Source organism: Carassius gibelio, chromosome B16, assembly GCF_023724105.1.
Source record: "Carassius gibelio isolate Cgi1373 ecotype wild population from Czech Republic chromosome B16, carGib1.2-hapl.c, whole genome shotgun sequence".
Classification (NCBI taxonomy): domain Eukaryota; kingdom Metazoa; phylum Chordata; class Actinopteri; order Cypriniformes; family Cyprinidae; genus Carassius; species Carassius gibelio.
In genome coordinates, this window is record NC_068411.1 from 17,340,262 (window position 1) to 17,363,607 (window position 23,346).

At 37.1% G+C, this 23,346-nt stretch overlaps 1 protein-coding gene across 2 annotated transcripts in view; it reads left to right on the forward strand.

The window, feature by feature from the left end:
• kcnn3 (potassium intermediate/small conductance calcium-activated channel, subfamily N, member 3) overlaps window positions 1-23,346 on the forward strand; it is a 57,132-nt gene that overhangs the window by 15,397 nt on the left and 18,389 nt on the right. The window contains exons 3-6 of one of the 2 annotated variants that reach the window (XM_052577507.1): window positions 1,886-1,903; window positions 2,040-2,135; window positions 19,352-19,648; window positions 22,590-22,711. In XM_052577507.1, the coding sequence (XP_052433467.1) occupies window positions 1,886-1,903; window positions 2,040-2,135; window positions 19,352-19,648; window positions 22,590-22,711 (533 nt within the window). The remainder of the gene's footprint in view (window positions 1-1,885; window positions 1,904-2,039; window positions 2,136-19,351; window positions 19,649-22,589; window positions 22,712-23,346) is intronic. The other variant, XM_052577508.1, reaches the window with a different exon arrangement.

Genomic DNA, 23,346 nt, shown 5'->3' on the forward strand with positions numbered 1-23,346 from the left:
ATAATTTAATTTTAGTCCATTTTATTTTTACTGAATTGGTATATAATTTTAGTAAGAGATTAGTAAGAGATGTGTTGAAAATTACATAAATGTGTCAAATTTTGAAATAGCAATTTTGAAAAATTTATCAGACATATAAAATAGTTATCAACATAAAACAATAAAAGGTCCATATTGCTTTTGAAGTAATGATCATATTAAAATATCCAATTTTTTTGTATTACTATTTAGTATTAGCATTAGTATTTCTATAGCTGTATGATTTATATAACTATACAAATTTTTATAATTTATGATATGTTTCTGAGTGGTAGGGTCTTGAGCATTTGTATCATGTATTATGTTATTGTTATTTTGTGATATACTATGTTTTTAATGTGTTTTGAAATGCGTGTCAAGTAATAGATGCCATTCATTTTACTGCAAAACAAATTTACCTGCGGTTATAAATAAAGTAACCTAACCTACTTGCTTTTTAGAAGTTAGTGTTGTGAATTCTTTATGCATGTTATTTTCTTTATTTCAGAGGCTTCATTATGTGTGGTTTGTTGTTACAGAAATGGCTTATTCACAATGTGAGTTATGCATTCTGACTAGCCTGTACCTTAGTTCAAGTTCACCTGTGCATTCGTATTATTGTCTGTGCATATTCATGTTTTTTTGTGCATTAAAGTTGGTTTCTGGACAGTCATAGCTGTAACAATAACAATAACCAACACGGCCAGAATCCCTGATGTTGTTTTAGGACCAACACTGATGTTGAAAAAGGAACATGTCCTGTTCGGATAAATCATGTTGAGCTTATAGCCAATCAAGCTTTCCACCCATTAGAGAAAATCATCTCTAAGACTCGTTTGGAAGCCTGACAGAGACTGAAACACAGCAGTTTCTGTATTGATAAGCTGTAAGACCCTGGATGGCTACTGTGTGTATGTGCTCCAGTTAGGAGCCCTGTGTATTTATATATATTTGTGTGGGTGTGTGTCAGTGTGAGAATGAGAGACTGTTTGAGGAGCCGTGGGTCCCCCAGACACCACTGTCTGTCTGTCTGTGTAGAATAATGCTTCCAGTACAGAGCCTTAAATTAGACCCACGGGTGGTCAATCTAATAATGTGTGTGGTTCAGCTGGACATCATCAAGGCTCAGGATGGAAACACTTTAAAACTGGGGAGAGTTTAAGCAAGCTGTGTGTGTATGCATGTAGGTGTGTGTGTGAGTGTTAAATGAAAACTGTGATGAGTGCAGCAGGTGTATTTCTAGGTGTCAAGTTGAGATCCCTGCAATCACAAAACAGGCAGACACACATTTGAGTAACCATGACATTGTGTGTGTGTGTGGTGTGATTGGAAGTGATGTGCATGTAATCCATAGATTATAAAAAGACACTAAAAATGTCTTGGCAGACTATATGGCACAGATGCACATGCTGTGATTGTACTCTTCATTTTGTTATTTAAAGAGATAGTTGACCTAAAATGGAAAATTCTGTCATCATTTACTTGTCCTCATGTCATTTCAGAGCAGTTGGATTGTTTGTCTCGTGTAGAACACAAAAGCTTATCACATTTATTATAACATAAAGATAGTGAATGAGGAGTGGGGCTGTCAAACTTTCAAGAGGTTGGAAAAGGCCCATTATTTTTTGTTTTTGAAAGAATTGTCTTATTCTATATATATATATATACATATATGTATTGTATTTCTGTGATGGCAAAGCTGATTTTTTTTTTCAAAGTCTTTTTGTTGAAACCATGATGCCTTTTTTCAAGATTGATAGATTTCTTAAATATAATTTTTTTTAAAAAAATGTATTTACAGTAGTCACATTTAATCAGTTTAATGCATACTTGCTAAATAAGTTTTCCTTTTCTTTTGTTGTTACAGAATTTGGAACGACATAATGTAAGACCTTTAATTTTTGACTGAACGACCTCTATTTTCATTGGGAACATTAAGGATTAGCACCTGAAAATAAATATTTCTCTGGAAAATAATAATGGTGAGTATGCTAATAACATGATTTGCATATGTTTTACAGAGTTCCATGTATTCACTGGCGTTGAAGTGTCTTATCAGCCTTTCCACCGTCATTCTTCTTGGACTAATCATCGCTTACCATGCTCGAGAGGTGCAGGTAAACACATATAATAATTTCACATTAGTGTCTAGTGTCAAGATGCAAACAAATTTACCATTGTTCTGCAAAAAAATCCCTTTTAAGTCAAAATCCAATTATTGCAATACTAAGAGAATAAGAAGAGAGAAATTTCATGGTTTTGACCAAATTTGACCATGCAGATTTCATAACGGGAATAGAAATATGCTTGGTTTGAAAATGACTTTTTTTGTGAGCTGTGCTTCTTACTCTTTGTAACTAAATTATTGACTTTTTAGCCACAAAAGTTTGCTGAACTTTAGCTAATGCAACTATAACTTTAGGCTGATCTGAAAGTACTGTAAATTAGGTATTACAATGCTTTTTGTAAACACAGAGTACAATAGTAATACTGTGGTATTCAACAAAATAATTAATTACGATAATTATTTAGTACAGTGGTATATACAAATCCTATTATCATCTGGTATACCACTATACCATGGTGACTCCACAGTGCTTTACTAAGCACCAATTTAACTGAAATAACCATTCAGTAGGCCTATATAAAGAATAATGCCACTAGTTACTTACACATCATCATATGTGTAAATCAAAACACTCTCGCCTCTGTCTAACACATCAGTCAGCTTGTGTTACACTGTGATGGTGTCAATGAAAGATAATCAGGAAGAAAAATCACGTTCAACATTTCAGTTTTTTGTTTTGTTTACATCCTCCCCTCTTTTAATGTGGCATGCAGAACAGATGAGTAATGTTGTTTTAGGCTGTTGCCCTCATCAAGGGGACCTGAACTCAAGCGCTCATTAGCATTATGCTAATAGGAAGGTTAGCAGTGGGTTGCTCACAGCAGCCACAGTAGCCATAAACACACTGTGACACTTTCTATTCCTTTTAAGCTCTCTGTCTTTCTTTCATACACACAAACTTCTTTGAGACGTGTAGTATTTATGATATTTTTGGGTCTGTTTGTTCCTGAGAGTGACTCAATTTGTGACTGTTTGACATTTACTTAAGAAGGAATAATCAGCTGCATTTACAGTATTGGTATAAACAGATATGCACACATTTGTACTGTATACAGTATCTCTCATGGTGAGAACTTTCCATTGATTTGTGGTATTCAATAATTTTTTTTAAATTTCACTTGAAGCACTTTGACTTGTTTTATATACTGTTCCATTAAAAGGTTTTGGGTCAGTAAGATTTTTTTCATCAAGAACCCATTAATTTGATCAAATGGGACAATAAGGATATTATAGAGTATATACCTTATCCAGAATAGGGCTGTGCCTTTACAGCTCGTACCTCAGATACTCTGATAAAAAAACATCAGTTTGGGTTTGATTATCATATCCATCTTGCTGAAATCATGCATTTCAAACCATATTAGTTCATTAAACTTCTGATACAAAGTTTTCTGAGTGCACATATCCGAAGCACATGCACTAAAAGTGGATGTCACATGGCATGTTAGTACTCTTTCATGTCTTATTGCGCTTAAACTTATATTTGACACACACAAGTTCATATTAAAAACACACAAGTTACAAAAACAGTTATGTGCAGTATGTGAAGGTAAACAGCTTGGAAAGAAATTACATTGGGATGTAACCATATTATCAATATCTTGATATTGCGATAGCATCAATGTCTCAATATTATCGTGGTCACATGATGATATGAATCGTTAGGTCCGGTGATAGGTGATAGCTCCTCAGCAGAATTCTAATTGACAGTCAAAGCAGCATTACGTCATGAAAAGTGCCGGCTTAGAACAAGACCGTGCGGGTTTAGGGGGCCATTTGCACCCAAAAACCATAGGGGGCCAATGTGAATCGCACACATTGTTGAGGAGATCAGCTCATGATCCAGTGTTTTCTGTGCCTTAGAACGGCTCAGTTCACAGTGAATGAACTTGTTTATTTCATGTGCTGTGAGTTTAGCGTGTGTTTGCAAAATAAAAAGGGGGTTGTCAAGTCAATTCACTGATTTTTTTCTGATTGTGAGATTTTTATATTGTTACATACCTAAAATTGCATGTTTATATTAGATCTGTGTGGCAGCAGCGTAATATACGGTAAAAAAAAAAATCAATAAATCCACTGCGCTCTTGTCTCCTCAGAGGCTGGGACTCTAAGCAGTGTTCTGTGCTCATCTTTGCAGCCAAAGACAGAACAGTTAGTATGCTCAGAGGTGGAAAGTAACAAATAACATGTATTTCAATTACTGTAATTGAGTAATTTTTTAATGTACTTCTACTTTTTAAAGTATTTTAAAAAATCTGTAATTTTACTTTTACTTAATTATATTTTGTTTGATGTATTTTACATCACTACATGTTAAAACCTTAATTACTGAGTAAAACAAATTGCTCCTTGAAAACTACTGCAGTAGGGCAAACTGGCACTATAATCGCAAGAAAAATGCAGACGGACAAGACAGGCATTATGGTGCAGACCCAGCTGAAAACGAAACCCCGTCGTAATTCTGCTGAAGTTGAACTCGAAGGTAATAAAGGCAACCCCTGGCCATATTTAAGCTCTATGCAGTGTAAGCTGTGTTTGCCTAGGGAGACCAAACTAGCAGTTTATAAAATCTCGAAATCAGCCCTCACAAGCATGAAGAGGTAAGCTTAATACTTGCATCATTGCATTGGTGGTTAAAATGAAACTTTGACAGTTTAGCAAAAGGTTTTTCACAAATTAGCCAAAAAGACAGTGGTGCAGGGTGCGTGATATATATCGTCTGCGATAATATCGTAATTGCAGTTTTAAAAATGTGCGATTTAACACTCTCAGTATTCTGCCAAAAAAACAAACAAAACACTCCTGCATAGTTCCGTGAAGTCTAGTATATAGACTACTGCGCGCGCATTTAGACTGCGTTCTTGTACTGCATGATTCAGTCTGTTAAATGCATTAAGAATGATCACTAAATTTAAGATATAGGTTCAGAAAATGTATATATTTATATAATTCTGTATAGTAAATCAATATCACACAAAGAGTGATTTTTCTTCCAAAAATCAGCATGATTATATTACAAAATCACTCCACTGCACTCCTTGCTCTGCTCCCACTCCGCTCGGCTCACATACTCTGACAACCACAAAATACAACTGCATTATAAAATGAGTTGTTAATTAATAATTCAAATATTCGCTTTGAGCAGCGTTGATTCATGGAACATGGGCATTTGAGGGCACTACTGTGCCCACTACCTGTTTGCTGGCTCTCATCATTGAGGATGAGCTGTGACATAGTGAGAAATATTTTCAGAGTGCTATCCTGTGCTTTTACTTTGCGTCATCTCATCTGACTCACTTCAGCTGCTATCTGTCTGCACCATAGGAATAAGATAAGCGTCTGCCCATGAAAAAAGTCTCCTTATCTTCCAGAGGCCAAAAAAGAAGGATGAATGATAATAGTGGTGTACAGATATAGGTCAATTTAATCAAATTTAATCAAATATACACTACTGTTAAAAAGTTTATGGTTAGTAAGATTTATTTATTTAGTTATTTATTTTAAAGTAATGTCTCAGCAAGGGTACATTAATTAATTGATCTTAAGTGACAGTTAAATTGTTGAAATTGTTAAAATTTATAAAAAATCTCTCTATTTCAGATACAAGCAATGTATTAAGTTTTCTACAAAATATTAAGCAGCACAGCTATTTTCAACATATTTTAAATGATTATAATAAGAAATGTTCAAGTAGCAAATTAGTATATTAGGATGACTCCTGATGTATCATGTGACACTGAAGACTGGATTAATGACTGCTGAAAATTCAGCTTTCCAATCGTAGGAATGATTTGCATTTTAAAATATATTTAAACAGTTATTTTACAGTATTACTGTGTATGAATGTGCATTGGTAGCTCGGAGGTCTTGTTTTGGGGTTGGGGTCAGTTGGGCTGCCATCTCCACTTCCACAGGCTCTTGGCAGAGGACTTGGCATGACAGTGAGGAAAGCAAACATCGTTCTGGTTTACCACTTCTTGAGTAAATTCACATGATAAACCTGGTGGATCTGGCACCAACAGAGCTGCCTTATCTTATAGTTCACTGGACCCACTCATTTAGCTACTTTATATGGCCCATGCCACTTGGCGAGATATGCAAGTTTCATACAGCAAAAAACTTGCATACATGAATAGGGACCAACAGCATAACTTTTTCTCTTCTAGACCCGTGCCTGGGCCTTTTGTGCCTGTTTCATGTGCTCTCAAACAATTGGCCACACCTGAGTCATCTGTTGGTGGATCTGCTCCACATGTTCCACCCCAGAGTGATGTGGCGATGGTTGGTTGTCCCAGACCTCTTTGGCAATATCTATCATCCCTCATGGCCTTCGCCCATAGAGGAGTTCGAATGGGGAATATCCAGTGGAGCTCTGTGGTACTTGCCATATGGAAAACAGCACATAAAGAAACCACTGATCACAGTTTTTCTTATCCACCTCAATCACTTTTTCTCAACATTTGCTTTAAGGTCTGATTAAACCTCTCGACCAACCTTTCAGTCTGAGGATGATAAACAGAGGTTTCAATCTGTCTCATCTTCAAGAGTTTCCATATCTCTTTCAGGACTTTGGACATGAAGCGGGTACCCTGGTATGTTAGAATGTCTTCCATAATCCACTCGGCTGAAAAACAGGAATGTCTCTCTTTCTCTCTTTCCACTGCTTTAGCAGTTGCTGCCCATAGGGGTGTGACACTGAATACCAAGTGGCATTATCCAGAATTACCCAAATGTATCGATGGCCCCAGCTGGATTTGGGCAGTGGTCTAATAATGTCCATCACAATTATGTGGAAGGGAGTCTCAATAATGGTCTAAGGAACCAATGGGTAGCAATAGATTACCTTGAGGCTGGTCTTCTGGCTAGTTGTACACTGTCAGCAGTAATCTTTGACTGCTCGCTTAACTCCTGACCAGTAAAACCTCCTCAGTATGCATTCGTATGTCTTCTCTGTTCCCCAGTAGGCGCCCAAGAGATGGGAGTGAGCCAAAAACAACAGTCTGGAGATATAGGGTTTAGGTACCAGGAGCTGTTCAACAACCACTCCATCTTAATGACTGGGTACAATACAAGATAACCCCCTTTAACTTCACTGCATCTGCATCAGCTGCATCTTTAGCAGGCAGATCTTAACTAGGGTTGAGTATCGATTGGGTTTTTTACAATACCAGTGCCATTTCTATACTTTTAAAACGTGACCAGTGCTTAAATGGTGCCTGAACCGATACTTTTAAAAAAAGAGCCGCAAAAAACTATGGATAACATTAAATAACATTACAAATATTTAAAATAAATCCACAGCTTTCACACGCTCCTTGGATCTCATTTCCCAAGCTTCCCTTACTTTAAGGCTAATAAATGTATTTCATGATCTGGGCCATTGTTTAAGGCAAAACCACACATAATGTTTCAAATGTATCTCTGTCAATCACTCTGATATTTAGTTAAAATGAGTGATCTCTGTCACTGTCTTTAAGGTCTAAAGCTTTTATAGGTCTAAATAACTGGCCGAATACCATTCTTTGGGGTAAAAATACATGCTTAAGACTTTTGCACAGTAGTGTATGTATAAAGTAAGTATAATTAAATTAGGTATATTTAAATAAGTATAATTAAAGTATGCGTTCATATGTGTTAAGGGCTAAATTTTTCGCTGGAGGAAACAGCTGTGGTGTGATGAGCGGTGAATGGAACAAAAACTTTACAGTAGATGGGAAACCGATTGCTCCCCCCATTACCTTTTGTAAACTGTATTTATGACAAAGAAATGCACAGATACAGATATTCTAACAATCTATCGATTAAACACACACCTTGTGTCCTCTGTTTCTGTTTGAGTCCGCTTGCACTGCTCCGCTGCGGTCTGCGGATTGAAGAGCACGCTGAAAGATGGGGAGGAGGTGGGGGGGGGGGGGCAGCTTCCAGTCTGTGCTTATTTGGTTATAGTTTTGTGGCCACTTAAGCGCTGACATCTTTACCCGCATTCTCCACCAACTGTGATATCCTAGGGAAAAAATAGGTTTTAGTTGCCACAAAACATAGCCACAAGAGAGGCTGATGCAAAGTTAACAAAAACTGATGTTTTTATTCAACCAAGAAAATAGGAGGGTCAACAAGAAATCTAAACTGCAACTTATGGTCTTCCCGGTCTGGGGCATCTTTGTTGTCTTCATTGGCTGTGTTCCCTATGTCAGTTTCACCAAATTCACAGCTTCAGAAGGGAGACTGAGCACAAGGTAAACATCAGTAAGCAACACATGACAAGATTCACACTTTTGGCTCTTCAGCCGGCTGTCTATGGTTACTTTCAGCTACTTTTCAAATTAGAATATGGCGACATCCCAATCAGGTAATCAACTTAAAACACCTACAAATGTTTCCTGAGCCTTCAAATGGTCTCACAGTTTGGTTCACTAGGATACACAATCATGGGGAAGACTGCTGATTTGACAGTTGTCCATGAGACAATCATTGACACCCTTCACAAGGAGAGTAAGCCACAAACATTCATTGCCAAAGAAGCTTGCTGTTCTAAGAGTGCTGTATCCAAGCATGTTAACAGAAAGTTGAGAAAGAGTAAAAAGTGTGGAATAGGGCTGGGATAAACAATTATTTTTTAAACGATTAATCTAACGATTAATTTTTTCCAGACTGATTCGATTTCGATTATCTGACTACTAACAATTTATACATGTTGATTTACATATCTGAATGGAAAAAACATGAATTCCTTAACATTGCAATATATGTTTATTGCTCTTAAAATTACAAAATAAAAGACTGACTAAGAATGCATTACATTGCACTTGTATAGGGATAGCATTCAATAAAACATTGAAGCCTTGAAAACACATAGCTTACTGAAACAAGCTTACTAAACACATAAGTTACTGAAAAAAGTTCTTCTTTCAGATGAAAATAACAACAACTTGATGTCTAGCATTCAATAAAAAAGGTCACCCTGTCATGGAGAAAAAATAAATCTTAGAATGCTCCACGTGAAACTTTGGCGTTCCGCCCTTTTTCTATCGTGTCTAATGATTTTGGTTAATATGCACGAGGGAGAGAGAGAGAGAGAGAGAGAGAGAGAGAGAGCAAGACAGCGCTCGTGTAGTTTGAAGACTGTGAGTGCGCGAGCGTGGATGAAACTTTGGTGTTTCGGCCTTTTTCTATCGTGTTTAATGATTTTGATTAATATGCACAAGGGAGAGAGAGAGCAAGAAGCGCTCGTGTTGTTTGAAGACTGTTAGTGTGTGCGCGCAGCCGGGGCTCTCTCTCGTATGCGCCCTGTCAGGCGCAGCAGTCACTCTATTCTACATCACTCACCGATCAAATAAGGCTTTGACAGCCGCCCAAAAAAAAAAAAAGATCAATGCAGAAAAACCCCTGGATTGGTTATATAACGTTGGACAGAATGTTGATCCGGCCATCGCATATATTCAGCGCACATAAGGTAAACGTTTTGCAAACGTTTTTTTGAGAAATAAAAACAGGTCGACGAATCGATGCACATATTTTGCGTCGAAGTATTTTTTGCGTCGACGTCATCGATGACCTCAACGCGTTGTCCCAGCTCTAGTGTGGAAGAAAAAGATGCACAACCAACTGAGATTACCACAACATTATGAGGATTGTCAAGCAAAATGGATTCAAGAATTTTAGTGAACTTTACAAGGAATGGACTGAGGTTGTGCTCAAGGCATCAAGAGCCACCACACACAGACATGTCAGGGAATTTGCTAAACCACAGACAACGAGAGGTGGCTTACCTGGGCTAAGTAGAAGAAGAACTGGACTATTGCCCAGTGGTACAAAGTCCTCTTTCCAGATGAGAGCAAGTTTTGTATTTCATTTGGAAACCAAGGTCCTAGAGTCTGGAGGAAGGGTGGAGATGCTCATAGCCCAAGCTGCTTGAAGTCCAGTGTTACGTTTCCACAATCTGTGATGATTTGGGGTGCAATGTCATCTTCTGGTGTTGGTCCATTGTGTTTTTTGAAAACCAAAGTCACTGCACCTGTTTACCAAGAAATTTTGGAGCATTTCATACTTCCTTCTGCTGACCAGCTTTTTGAAGATGCTGATTTCTTTTTCCAGCCTACACTGCCAAAAGCACCAAAAGTTGGTTAAAGGACCATGGTACTGGTGTGCTTGACTGGCCTGCAAACTCACCAGACCTGATCCCCATAGGGTATTGTCAAGAGGAAAATGAGAAAAAAGAGACCAGAAAATGCAGATGAGCTAAAAGCCTCTGTCAAAGAAACCTCACACATGCAAACAGCATGTTTTCCCTTGTTTTCACTTCATCTCTGTGTATTCCTCCCACTTTGTAATTTACGCCACCACTCTTTCTCTCTCTAGCACTCCCTCCTCTATCTAATTATGCCTATTCTTTTCTCTCTATGTTAAAATCAGTTCATTGTGTGCTTTCTCTCTCTCCAGGTTATGCTTTTTTATCTCCTAGTTTTTCTCAATCTTCCCCCTTTAGATACATGTTGAGTTGTTTGTTCTCTCTCTCTGCTTGTATTTTTACCTTCGTTCAACCTTCCCTTGCCCCCTGTCTGTGAGTCTGTGAATTATTTGTCTACTTCAAGTTCTTTTAAGCTTCTGCTGTCGAGCTCACACACAGATATACAGTGTCTGCATTCGTTTTGCTTACCATTTCAGGCCAATATGTGTGTGGTTGTGTAAAGAGTGCAGACTGTGTTTCATTCATTTCGCTGGATTGAGAAGTTTCTCATGTATGCTCAGTGTTATGCAAGTGTTTCCGTGGTGATGAGACTCTCTTCCTGTGTGTGAGTCAGACTTCGGCAGCACTTTCCTGGACAGAGATTGTCTGTGTGAGTGTGTTTGTGTGTGTGTTATTGTGTATCGACATGGTTTAAAGGAGATAAAAACATGATGTGAGTAGGTGTTGATTAGGGATGTTTCTGAGGAGAGAGAAAGAGAGGAATGAGACTGGAATGACTGTTCCTATTTCATTCCCAAACTTAAGAGGGTGCGTAAATGATGACACATTTTTTTTTATTTTGGGTGAACTATCCTTTCAAGTCCTGTGAATCTCTCGATGGAACCAATTTTTATTTTCGGTTCGGTCAAAATCCAATTTTCCCATATGGTTGAAAGTGCCTCTAAGGTAACGTTTGAACTCAGGTGTACGTGTTAATGTGAGTGCATCTCTTCCTGAGAGCCAAAAAGCTTCATCCTTGACTAAAGTTTGTGAACTGCTTGGCTCTTGTAGAGCCATATTAAAAATGATTCATGGCTGTACAGCTTTCGCTAAGACCCATTAAAGAATTTGGTGAATCACCATTACTTGAAGCCAATTTTATAATTATCTTTAGTTCAAGGTTGAACTGATTCTAGAAATGTTTTGCTTGAGTGGTTTTTATGATGAGCTTTTTGAAGCTGTTTGGCCCTTGCAGACTTTACATGCAGTGGATTTGAGTTCGTGTATTAGGTAAGTGACACAACATGAGACTTTAAAAAATAAATTATTGATGAGAAATTCCACAGCAAATTGCATTGGAAATTTTCAATGGAAATTATAGTTTTGTCAGGATTGGACTGTCTTTGTTGTGTTTCTCACCCTTTTGTGCCCTAATTTGGTCATTTCAGTTCCTGTCCTTCTTGTCTCGTAATTAGTCATCCTGTTCACCAGTGTTCCTCCCAATTGCCTTGTTAAGTCATGTATTTAATTCCAGTATGTGCGTTCCTCCTTTGTCGGGTCTACCAGTTGTTCACATGTGTTTTTCTTCCATTCCAAGTGTGGATTTACCATGTGAGTTGTATTTAATAAATTACAGTTTTGTTTATCCAAGGCTCCTTCGTTCCTTCCGGCAGTGTATTATGACAAGTTTACACCAAAATACTGTGAAAAAATAAATAAAAAATAAAATAAAAACCTATTTACAGTTATTTGTTGCCACAATAAATCTGTGGTAGGAAGTGGGAAGTCGTGGGAAGTCTGAAGGGGAAGTTGTGGCCTAGTGGTTAGAGAGTTTGACTCCTAACCCTAGGGTTCTGGGTTTGAGTCTTGGGCCAGCAATACCACAACTTCGGGTGTGTGTTCACTGCCCTGTGTGTGTGCACTTTGCATGGGTTAAATTTCGAGCACAAATTCTGAGTATGGGTCACCATACTTGGCTGAATGTCACGTCACTTTTTTTTTAAACTGCATAATACCATCCCTCTATTATTATCAAATAGGAGAAATTAAGCAGTATGGCATGATAAAAGTTCTGAAGTATTTTTTTTAACAGTATTTGAAATATAATGTGTTTTTTGAACATTAAAGATGGTCAACCTATTCTGTTGTACTAAATACACTAAATAATGATCTTTCTAAAAGCATCATATGACCCCTTTAATGTGACATCCCTTTCTTAATAATAATCAAACAGCAACAACAAAGAAATCACTCACTGCTTTTGCTTGGATAGATTTGTAACTTTAATAAAGATTCATCTTTAATTTATAGTCAGATATAAAAAATATGTTTACTCTATTGTATTTATTTGTGCTGTTGCTTGTAGTTAGATTATTCTTATTTTCATTTGACAGTATAGTTTTCCACTATACACAGCACATACTGAACTGCACCGAAACCGTGACTGTAAAACCATGATACAAACTAAAGCGTAAGATGAACTACTCCACCCCTAGTTTATGTAATGTGAGTACATGCCCTAATAACACTATGCTATATGGGCTAAGTTGTAAAATGTAACATTTTATCCAATGAAATGTACATAAATTAAAAACATGTCCCGATTTAACATTTATGACGTTAAAATCATTTTGACATGAAATAAAAAAATAAAAACCTTGGTTAGCAAAGCGTTAGCAGAATGCTAATGTAGAGGAGATCTCCTCAGGGTTCTGGAGAAGGAATGAGGTGTCAGTGATAGTCCTGTACTTAAGAGCTGAGATGTTACCGTAGTATTAACCGTGCAGTACAGCTCCTCTGCTCTGACATGAAGGAGCTAATGCACAGGTAAAGCTTTTAACTGACAGCATGGGTGGTGCTGACAATGAAATGACAGAGGAATGTTTCCAGAACATTGCAAAAGCACTCTGACAGCACATCCCATCTCTCAGGTTCATTGTGTGAGAGTTGTAACTTGGTGAAAACTGCAGGGCTTTCCTTCTGTTATTGCTATGGGCTACACACATGGGAGGTTGTGCGTATGTGTGAGAGAGAAAGTGTGTGTATAAATGTATTTATTTTAAACAGAGGGAATTCCAAACTGCTTATAAAAGCACCCCAGGCAGATCTCCCCGCTTATTTAGCCTGTGTGTCTGTATCCTGCAGTGTGGGGTATTTTGGGCCTGCCTCAGTGGTAATCTGAGTTGATTGGAATTACCTGCTGTTTTCTTGATTTTTCCTAGGTTGTCTTAAGCTGGTTGATTTTTTGCCATGTTTTCGTTCTGCAACAGATTTCAGGGATCATATAAAGATTCGCTGTAGGAAAAAATTGACAATCTCGAATTGTTTAGCGTGACATGCTTACCGACGGGCGATTAATTGCCTTAACAATGAATTTCAGCCTCTGATGAAGTTCTGAGTCTGACACTGAGCTAGATATTTTGGATCACAGTCCCGCAGTGTGACTTCTGCTTAGACACCTGGTGACATTTTCTTACCTGCGGGGGTTTTTACACCTGGTTTTTACCCAGATCATGTACTTGGTGTGAGGTGTGTCTGTGTTTATGTATGTATGTATGGTTTTAATGTTTTTAGCACAGCAGATTCTCTGGTGCATAGGGTAAATAGGTAAAAAAAAAACACACACAGTTTCACCCAATCCCATGCTAATTTTGAGTATCTATAAAGTAGTATTTCATCCTTTCATCTCCAAAAAGTCTTCAGTTTTATCATATTTATAAAAAATATATACAGCTTTCTGATTATCTTGTGGTGTGGGGTGGAGCTAAAGAGTGATGAGCACTTGAGCGCTGATTGCCAAAAAAATGGAGACATTTGATGCCATTTCAGTTACTGTCTGCAGTTCCGAATCATGACCAGGATCTTTTATAGCTGGGACCGCTCCATCTTTCAGTATCAAACAATGTGCAAATCCAGTGTCGAACTGGGACTTGTTTATAAAACGTTAAACAAAAACATTTGCGAAACTCCATTGCTGCCCCCCAAAAAACAAACTGGATCTACTGTTTACGTAAAGCTGGGAAGCAGAACAAGGTTATCTTTTCCTTACAAACAAAAACACACTTCTCTGGAGACATTCTTCCTGAGTGAGTCCTGTGCTTTTGAATGAGGCTCATTGATGGGTTTGTTCTTGCTCTCACTCTGGTTGATGTGTGTGTGCACGCGCCCTCTTCGGGGGGAAATGCCCATATAAGGAATTCCACCCATCATTACTTAAAGAAGAGCCACGATAAAAAAAACTGTGTATTTGGCACAAAAATACTCGTTTTTGAAACTTTGGCCATGCTTTGCATGAGAATCCAACTCTTTAACTGTGTAAATAACCTGAATGCATGAAACAGCATTAGACCTCCCCTTTAATGAAGTTTTTGCAGGTTCGGAACAACATTGGCCCGGTTGGTAATTAATGACAGAATTTTAATTATTTTGGGTGAACTATCCCATTAACATACTATACCATTTCAAAACATACCGTTACTGTAATAAAAACTATACCATTATCAACATACTTTTTGTGTTATTTATATGCTTATTAATATTTTGAAACACTTTTCAACTTTTTGTAATTATCTACTTTTGTAATTTTTATTACTATTTCAATTTAGCAAGTTTTGGTTTTAGTCATTGTAGTACTTCAGCTTGAACTGTTATTTTCATCTTTTATTTACATTTGTGACCCTGGATCACAAAATCATAAAAGATACATTTTTCAGTTGTATACATCATGTATGGTTTATTAGGATAGGACAATATTTGGCCAAGATACAACTATTTAAAAATCTGGAATCTGAGGGAAAATTGCCTTTAAAGTGGTCAAAGTGAAGCCCTTAGTTGTGCATATTACTTATCAAAAATTAAGCTTTAATACACTTATGGTAGGAAATGTACAAAATATCTTCATGGAGCATAATCTTCACTTAATATCCTAATGATTTTTTTGCCGTAAAAGAAAATTCAATTATTTTGCACCATACAATGTATTTTTGGCACTATGCAACTGATCACTGGTTTTGTTGTCCAGGGTCACATTTTATTTTATTTCAGCATTATTTATATTAATTATTTTTTTTTAAATAGTTTTAGTTTTAGGGTAACAGCAAATAATTGTTAATAAACATTCACCTCACATTATGACACTGATATCATACACCTATGATAGTTTAACATACAATCAAAACCTTGATTTTGATAAGGATGTCAGAAAGGACTGAAACTCCCCAGTCAACGCTGTCAGTAGTGACAAAAGTATGGAGAACTGTACATTTGATGTCTGCCTTCACTTTTACTTAAGATCTCACTGGAGTCATATCATACAATCTGACAAGCAACAATGATAAAAGACGGAAAAAATGGCACAATGTTTGCCTGGACTTGAGATTATGAGGAAGTGAGGTGATCTATATTAGTATGTATGTAAGCGTTTGTTTGTGAGCGGTGTGTATGTTTGTGACTTGTAATTCCATTATCATAGCAGAGGTGTTCATCTCTGACAGGGCAAAACAACAAAACAGACACTATTATTCTAGCTCTGCTTCACTCTTCCCCTCTCTTTCCTCTTTTAACCGCTGTCACCCTCTTGGACTGTCCCGTTTTTCCAAACCTCTGCATTTTTCTCCTTCTCTCGTCTTTCATTTTGCTGTCTGCTCTCCTACTCATCCTTCCTCCCCTTGCTCATTTGTCCTAATTGGCTCTGGCCCTCATTTATTGGGATGTTCTGGGTTTCTCTCTCTCTCTGATGGGTTTAGGGAGGCAGCTCGGTTCAGTCACTCATGTTGACAGATTACCTTCACTAATGGAATTTAATTATTCAGTGTATCCTGGTGGTGATTTGGCCCGAAAAAGAACGACAGGATGGGTGGGGGGGTGAGGTAGCGGAGAGATGAATTAGTAGTAACGTGTGGAGGAGGAAAGAAAGAGATGATGAGAGGAAAAAAGTCAGATTTGAATGCTTTTAATGTCTTTTTTCGGTCCTCAAAGTTACATGGAACATTCCCACGATTACTCATAAATGCACCGCTCACAGAAATAAGAACCATTTTATGCTAATGTGATGATTTTCAGGAAAAATGTGAAATTATAGAAACAGCCATAAGTAGTAATAGACAGCTGTAGATTGGCTGTTTTGAGCAAATATGTGGTTATATTTGGACAAATTATGTAATGACTAGTAACATGACTAAATATTGGTTTATTTATTAATTATATATTATTCATTTAATGTTTAAACATTTAATAAACATCATCTGTCTGAAATATTTTTTGTACATTTTGAGAAAATATTCAGTGTTGATTTGAACAATTTTAGGTACAAATAAATTATGATCTTTTAGAAGTATTTTTAGAGATTTTGTTTAAATATTATGTAAAATGTGTTTTATTTAGTTTAATCAATTTAATGTTAGATTTAATTAAGAATTCATTAATTGATTCTTAAAAGTTGAATAAACATTCTAATAATATTAAAAATATTGATTGATATTTAAAAATAGGGTTTAGTTGATTTTTATATATATATATATATATATATATATATATATATATATATATATATGTGTGTGTGTGTGTGTGTGTGTGTGTGTGTGTGTGTGTGTGTGTGTGTGTGTGTGTGTGTGTGTGGGTGTGTGTGTGTGTTTTAATACAGACTAAAATAAGTGTTATTTAATTTCATCAGTATTACCTTCTCATTATTCTGGGTTATTTACAATAAATCAACACTGAATCAGCCACAGTCCTCTGTAGATGTTAATGGTATCAGTCATTACAACCCATATCGGTCAACCATTATTCATAATTCATATCCATACAAGCTTCTCACAGATTCACATGCTCTTTCATACACACACTCACACATTCTTTCATTCTCCTTCCACCCACCCACACATGCGTATTTTTCCCGCACATTCATTCCCTTTCTCGGCTTCTTTCCCTCCCTTCCACCTCCTTTCTATGTTGCTCCCTCTCGCTTTCCTCATGCTGTTTCTCTTTTGCGCTCGCATACACACACAAACACACAGTCATTCTCTCCCTCTCTCACCAGGGGACCCTAATTAAGCTTGGCTGGTCTTTGATGTTGTCGCCTAGGCAACAGTCACCATGACGAGGCTGGCTTTTCCAGAAAAAAAAAAAAAACATGCGCATTTTACAGCCGTACGACATGCACCGTGCCCTTCGCACACACGGAGTCAGACATGCAATTAGACAAACAAAGCGATGTCATTGGATTCCAAGGAAGACCTGTTGCGCAACTTGTGACAAATATAGGCGTTCGCGATATATCGCCATTCATGAGTTCTCAGGATTCCCGTATAATCATTTTCAGCCCTCCTGTGGGTGTGTGAGTGTGTGTGGATGTGTGTATGTCTCAGTGGGGAAAACCCTGCTTGCCTTCTGCTTATCAATTAAACAAACCTCGCCAATCTAACACTTACAATTAACATTAAACACATCTAACGCCGCCAGCCAGCACAATTAGCTTCCCATTCCGTCGTTAGGCTCTGCTGATATACCGCCTGACATGAAGTTGCAATGGGAGAGGGAATGAGAAAAAGAGAGAGAGAGAGTCATATAACTGTCAGTGAACATTATGCCAGCGGAATTCTGTTTGCTTATTGCTCTGTTTGGCGTTCCTGGCAGGATAAAATGACTATCTGAGCGTGTTCTCATTCTGGCGCTCATCAATCTGTTTCCCTCTAATTTTGCCTCCTGCGCTGTATCTGAGAACACACTTTACTCATTCAGTTAGTCAAACGGCAGCTCTATTTATTAGTTGTTCTAATGAGCTAATCTGAATTATTAATTTGCAATAGAAGTTTTTGATTAAATGGGTGATGAATGGTTGGTTTTGAGTTGTGGCACAACTGGACTTTGTTTTTTCTCTCTCTTTCATTTGCTGCGAGGCACTCATGTGTCTTAAGAGGCGCGATGTGACAAGCAATTTGTCTGTCCATGCTGAAAGCGAAAATACTGTTCAAAGCAATACTGTTTTAGCCGATCAGAATGTATTTAAAATTTAATAGAGATGTTTGGTCGTAAAATCTGGAAGAGAATTTGCATTATTTGGGCCTTGGGTTCTCTCTGGAATTTCTAATGGGTTTTTAAAATAGTGCTTTTTGATTTACGAATATATTTATGATTTGAAATGATTGATTATGAGTTATTTTCTGTTTTGTTCAGTATAAATTACACACAGGCATGCCTGAAATTGGAAAAAAAGTTATAAATTCTCAAGGGAACAAATTAGTGATGCAAATTAGTTTTCTGGTTTTAGGATTATAAGCTAATCAGCTCTACATACAGGTACAATTTGTTGAGCAGAACGTTTTGACTAATGAGATTTTACCGTGGGCGGGTCTATCTATCTATCTATCTATCTATCTATCTATCTATCTATCTATCTATCTATCTATCTATCTATCTATCTATCTATCTATCTATCTATCTATCTATCTATCTATCTATCTATCTATAGCTAGAATAGTTTAGTTTAGTTTAGTTAATAGTGATTTTTGATTTATAAATACATTTTATTTAACAGTACAATTTATGAGTACATTATTATTTTGTTCAACATATATTGCACACAGCCATACCTCAAATGAAAAATGTATTAGAAATTACTTTGGGAACACAAACTCAAGCTAATTGACTAGGTTTCTGTATTTTAGCAGAATTTTCAACCAATGAAATGTAACTTTTTATTTTATTTTATTTTTCAATCAGCAGATTTTTCACACTTGTGTAAAATGAATAAATAAATGTTGGAACAAAATTGCATGTACTTTTTTTATGGCTTTTCACAATTGCATCTAATTTGCACATGGTGTTAGATTAAATGAACAGTTAATAAAGCTTTTATGGTGACTTGGTTTTATTTCTTTGTGTTATGTCATTGTTGCAGCTAGGGACCACCGTGTTCCCTCAAGCTCTTTTAAAAATGTAATTTTGCAATTTGAATGCAATTTTGAGATCCATTATGTTAATTTTGAAACTTCGCTCAATTTGCATCGTTTAACATTCCCATTATGACTTTTCCACTTCAGCTCTTCGTCATTGACAACGGTGCGGACGACTGGCGGATCGCCATGACCATGGAGCGAGTGCTGCTGATCGCTCTGGAGCTGATTGTTTCAGCGGTTCACCCGGTGCCAGGGGACTTCAAGTTCATGTGGCGGGCACGGCTGGCCTTCTCCTACGCTCCCTCGCAGGCGGAGGCAGATCTAGACATGGTGCTGTCTGTACCCATGTTCCTTAGACTCTACCTCATCGCCCGAGTCATGCTGCTACATAGCAAGCTCTTCACCGACGCCTCCTCCCGCAGCATAGGGGCACTCAACAAGGTCAGAGATCAACCCAACAACTCAAAACTGAGAATTTAGGGTGTGAATTATTATTTCTAGCACTGGTTTGTAAATGTGGCTTTCCTTTCTTCCCATTTCTTTTATTTTAGCTATTCAGCATGGCCTCATTAGCCCCTGCTGGTTGACAACATGTTTTTTGCAAGAGGTATATAACATGATATCTGTATAGAGGTCTCTTAAAAGTGTAAAATGGCATCTGGAAGGTTCTGCACTAGCCAAGCCACTTCCATTTAGATGAATGAGAATGCTAATGGCTAGCTTTCTTCAGGTATTATAGACAACCTAGTCCAAAGCTCATCAGCTTGCCAGCTTTTCCTTTTCTCTCTGGCTTCATTGGCACACTTGTGCCTGGATTCAATAAACAAATCCTTTCAGGAGAAATGCCTTTGTTCCAAATGTGACTGCATCTCTTCAGCTGCGAATAATGCAGCACATGGTGTAGCTGTGGGCAATAAAGTTTGGTTTTATGAGGACAATCATGAGACCTGTGGTTTTCAGTGCTGGAGGAAGAGGTTTTGTGTGTGTTTATGTGGTTTGTTCGGTCTCTTGAGAAGGATGAACCTGCCAGCTTTACTGATGGTTTAAAGATTGTACGTTTATAGGCTGGTTCACACTGACCCAAAAAACAGCAGCAGGGTTCACACTGATCCAAGCGAGCTACTTTAAAACTGCTTCAAGCTACAAAATAATACAACTAGTTAAACTACACTGAAACTGTCAGGGTTTTAAACTTGTTGTTTTCTTGGACCCCCAAATATGATGAAACCTTTTCTAGGGGCTTGTAAAGAAAAACTAACATGGGGCTTACTATCATCCTTACAAAGCAGAATAAAAGCAGAATTATGTCAAGTTCTGGAAATTTGAGCTTATTTGAGAATTTATTTTTTATTTGTTTGTTCATTTTTACACAATTTTCTTTCAAGCAGGTTTCTCCCGGCTCTCCTTTAGATGGCTGATTGATGTCTCTGAATATTATGTATCTCTTCATTATGTATTCTCTTCTTTGTGCTTACGAGAGACTGAAAGAATGACTGCTGTGGCTGTCAAGTGTTTGATAATTCAAAGTTTGAGTTTTGTCCTTGGGTGCCATTAAAAAAAAAACAAAACAGGTGAAAAGAGTCCCGCTGTACTTTAATTTGAATGGCTGATTGGAGAGGGTAATCACTTTGTCCTTTGAGAAGAGCTCTTGTTTCAAAGAGATGTAAATGCAAATTCTCTTTCCTCTCATGTGCTGTTTTATCATTAATGATCGTGGGGTCTATCTTAGCTCAGAGATCTCCGCCTTCCCTCTGGAGAGCTGCCCTTTATGTGACTTTTAAATAACACAAATCAATAGTAATGACAATGATAATGAATATTATTGTTTTCAGTCAAGTATAGATGGACTAAGTACAAACAAACAGTGGCAGCTCTCCTTGTTCTTCAAACATTAGATTCAAACTAAACTGAAAATGAACAAGAAAAAAGAAAAACCGTTGAGGTGCAATTTTGGCTTCTTGTAGATTTCGGCCAGAGCACACCTAGCATTTCACATTAATTATAATAGTTCAAGTCACAGTGAATAGTTCTGCACAAAGACTTTGCACAACTTTTGATTTCAGTCAGCTGTTTGAATTAACAAATGCATCTGCTTCAACAAATCTAAGGCCAAATGTGAGCATTTGATGGTGTTGATATGAATAAGACCACCATAAAGAACAAATAGGACCCCATCTCCACTACTTCAGTATCTTATTCTGCCTTTTTGGAGATGAAAATATATCTTCTCATTTATTTTGCATTTATTTTGTAATCTGTATAAAGTAAACTGGCTTTAAAACTGTCAACCAGTCAATTTTTTTTCAGATCAGTTTTTATGAATATAATATTATTTTACTTCTGTTTTCATATAATACAGATTTTAGGCTTTATAAGTGTGCTGTAGGTATACTGTAAATGTTTGATGTGCATTCAACAACCTGTTTCATGTCTGAAAAATTTATATATGATTCGTTCAATTTTATTATTAAGTTGATGTTTTGCTGGTAGTTCAAGAAGAACTTGCATACATTTCTTTGCTGGAAACTAGGGATTCACAAATTGGTGTTCACAAACCCCTTGGAGTCTGTGAGGGAACTGCAGGTTGCTAATAACTATCTATCCATCCATTTTACAAAGTTTGTCTTCGATTGGGGTCACAGGAATAACTAATAATTAATTAAATATTAAAATTTTAAAAGCTGATGTAAATTGATCCCAAAGTGTTTATTGAAGGGTTATTAAAACCAATACTAAAAAAACAAAACCCGTTTGTTGTGTGAAATAAAAACAAACGTAAGCTAAAATAAAGAACTTTTTTCAGCTAATTTGCCATGGTCAACATTTCTAATCTTCATTTAGTTGAATTTGATGTACTAAAGTAACATACTTTAATGTACAGTACATTAATAAAATCTGTAAAGGCATATTTAAAAAACATGGTGTAAATATGCTTATAAAATTCCAAAACAATAAATAAAAATAAAATAAAATGTTCACTTAAATTAAAAAAAAAAAAATACTGAACATATCAAAGTAAACAACACGGCAAAATAACAAACAATAATTCAAAATATTATTAAAAACTCTGTAATAGTATCTTTATAATCGTTATACTGGTAATATGACACAATTTGTTTCTAGATATTAACTGCAAGACAGTATTTTTGGGGCTGACAAAACTATCAAATACAATTTAGAATTCCTCTTATAAACCATAGGTATAATTTTTCATGTTCATGATATAATGTTTAAACAGTTTAGAAGCATTATAAGCCACTTCTGTCCATCAGTAAAAGCTTCTTGCAACTTGTTGTAAGCTGTGTAACTTCATCTAGTGAGACAGTGATTTTTGACAGCTTAAGCTGAAAGGAATCACTAACATGTGACTGTTTCTTTGCAGGTGCACTTTAACACACGCTTTGTGATGAAGACCCTGATGACCATATGCCCGGGCACGGTGCTGCTGGTCTTCAGTATCTCCCTGTGGATCATCGCTGCCTGGACCGTAAGAGTGTGTGAGAGGTGAGAGAGAGAACGAGCGTGAGGAAGAATGAACAAATGAATCATTGTGTTTCCAACTGCACCTTTCGGTCTAGACGCTGTCAAGTTTCTTATGCTTAATGAGGACTCACCTGAATCCTCACCAATAAGTGGCACTGCCTGGAAGATAACACACCGCTTGAGGTGTGCAAACACTCGCTCTACACATCAGCTCTTCTATGGGGAGGAAAAGAGGCCAGAGAGAAAGAGGAAAATCGAAGGAAAGAAAGAGATAGAAAAGGGGCACTTTCATTCACACCATTGTTTCCAGAAGACCTGTCAATCTAAACAGCATTCCTCCTTTTCCAGACACTCATGCACTCAGGGCAGCAGCCAATCACGACGTGCATCAACAGATTTCCCATGTTGCGTCTTAAAAGGGTTGCGGGATAAACTAGGCCCTCAGGCCACTGAGTGGGTGTTTCTGACTCTACCAGGGCATGTTGTCATGGTTACAAACTCTAAATGTGTGTTAGTCTCGGGGTAGATGCTTTATAATATTGAGGGTTCCCCAGATTGGGGACCTTAGGTTTGATGATTATTTTGATAGCGGCAGGCTCGAGCAGCATGAGATGAATGACGGTTTCCACATTTGAATTGCCAAATCTGATCAAGGC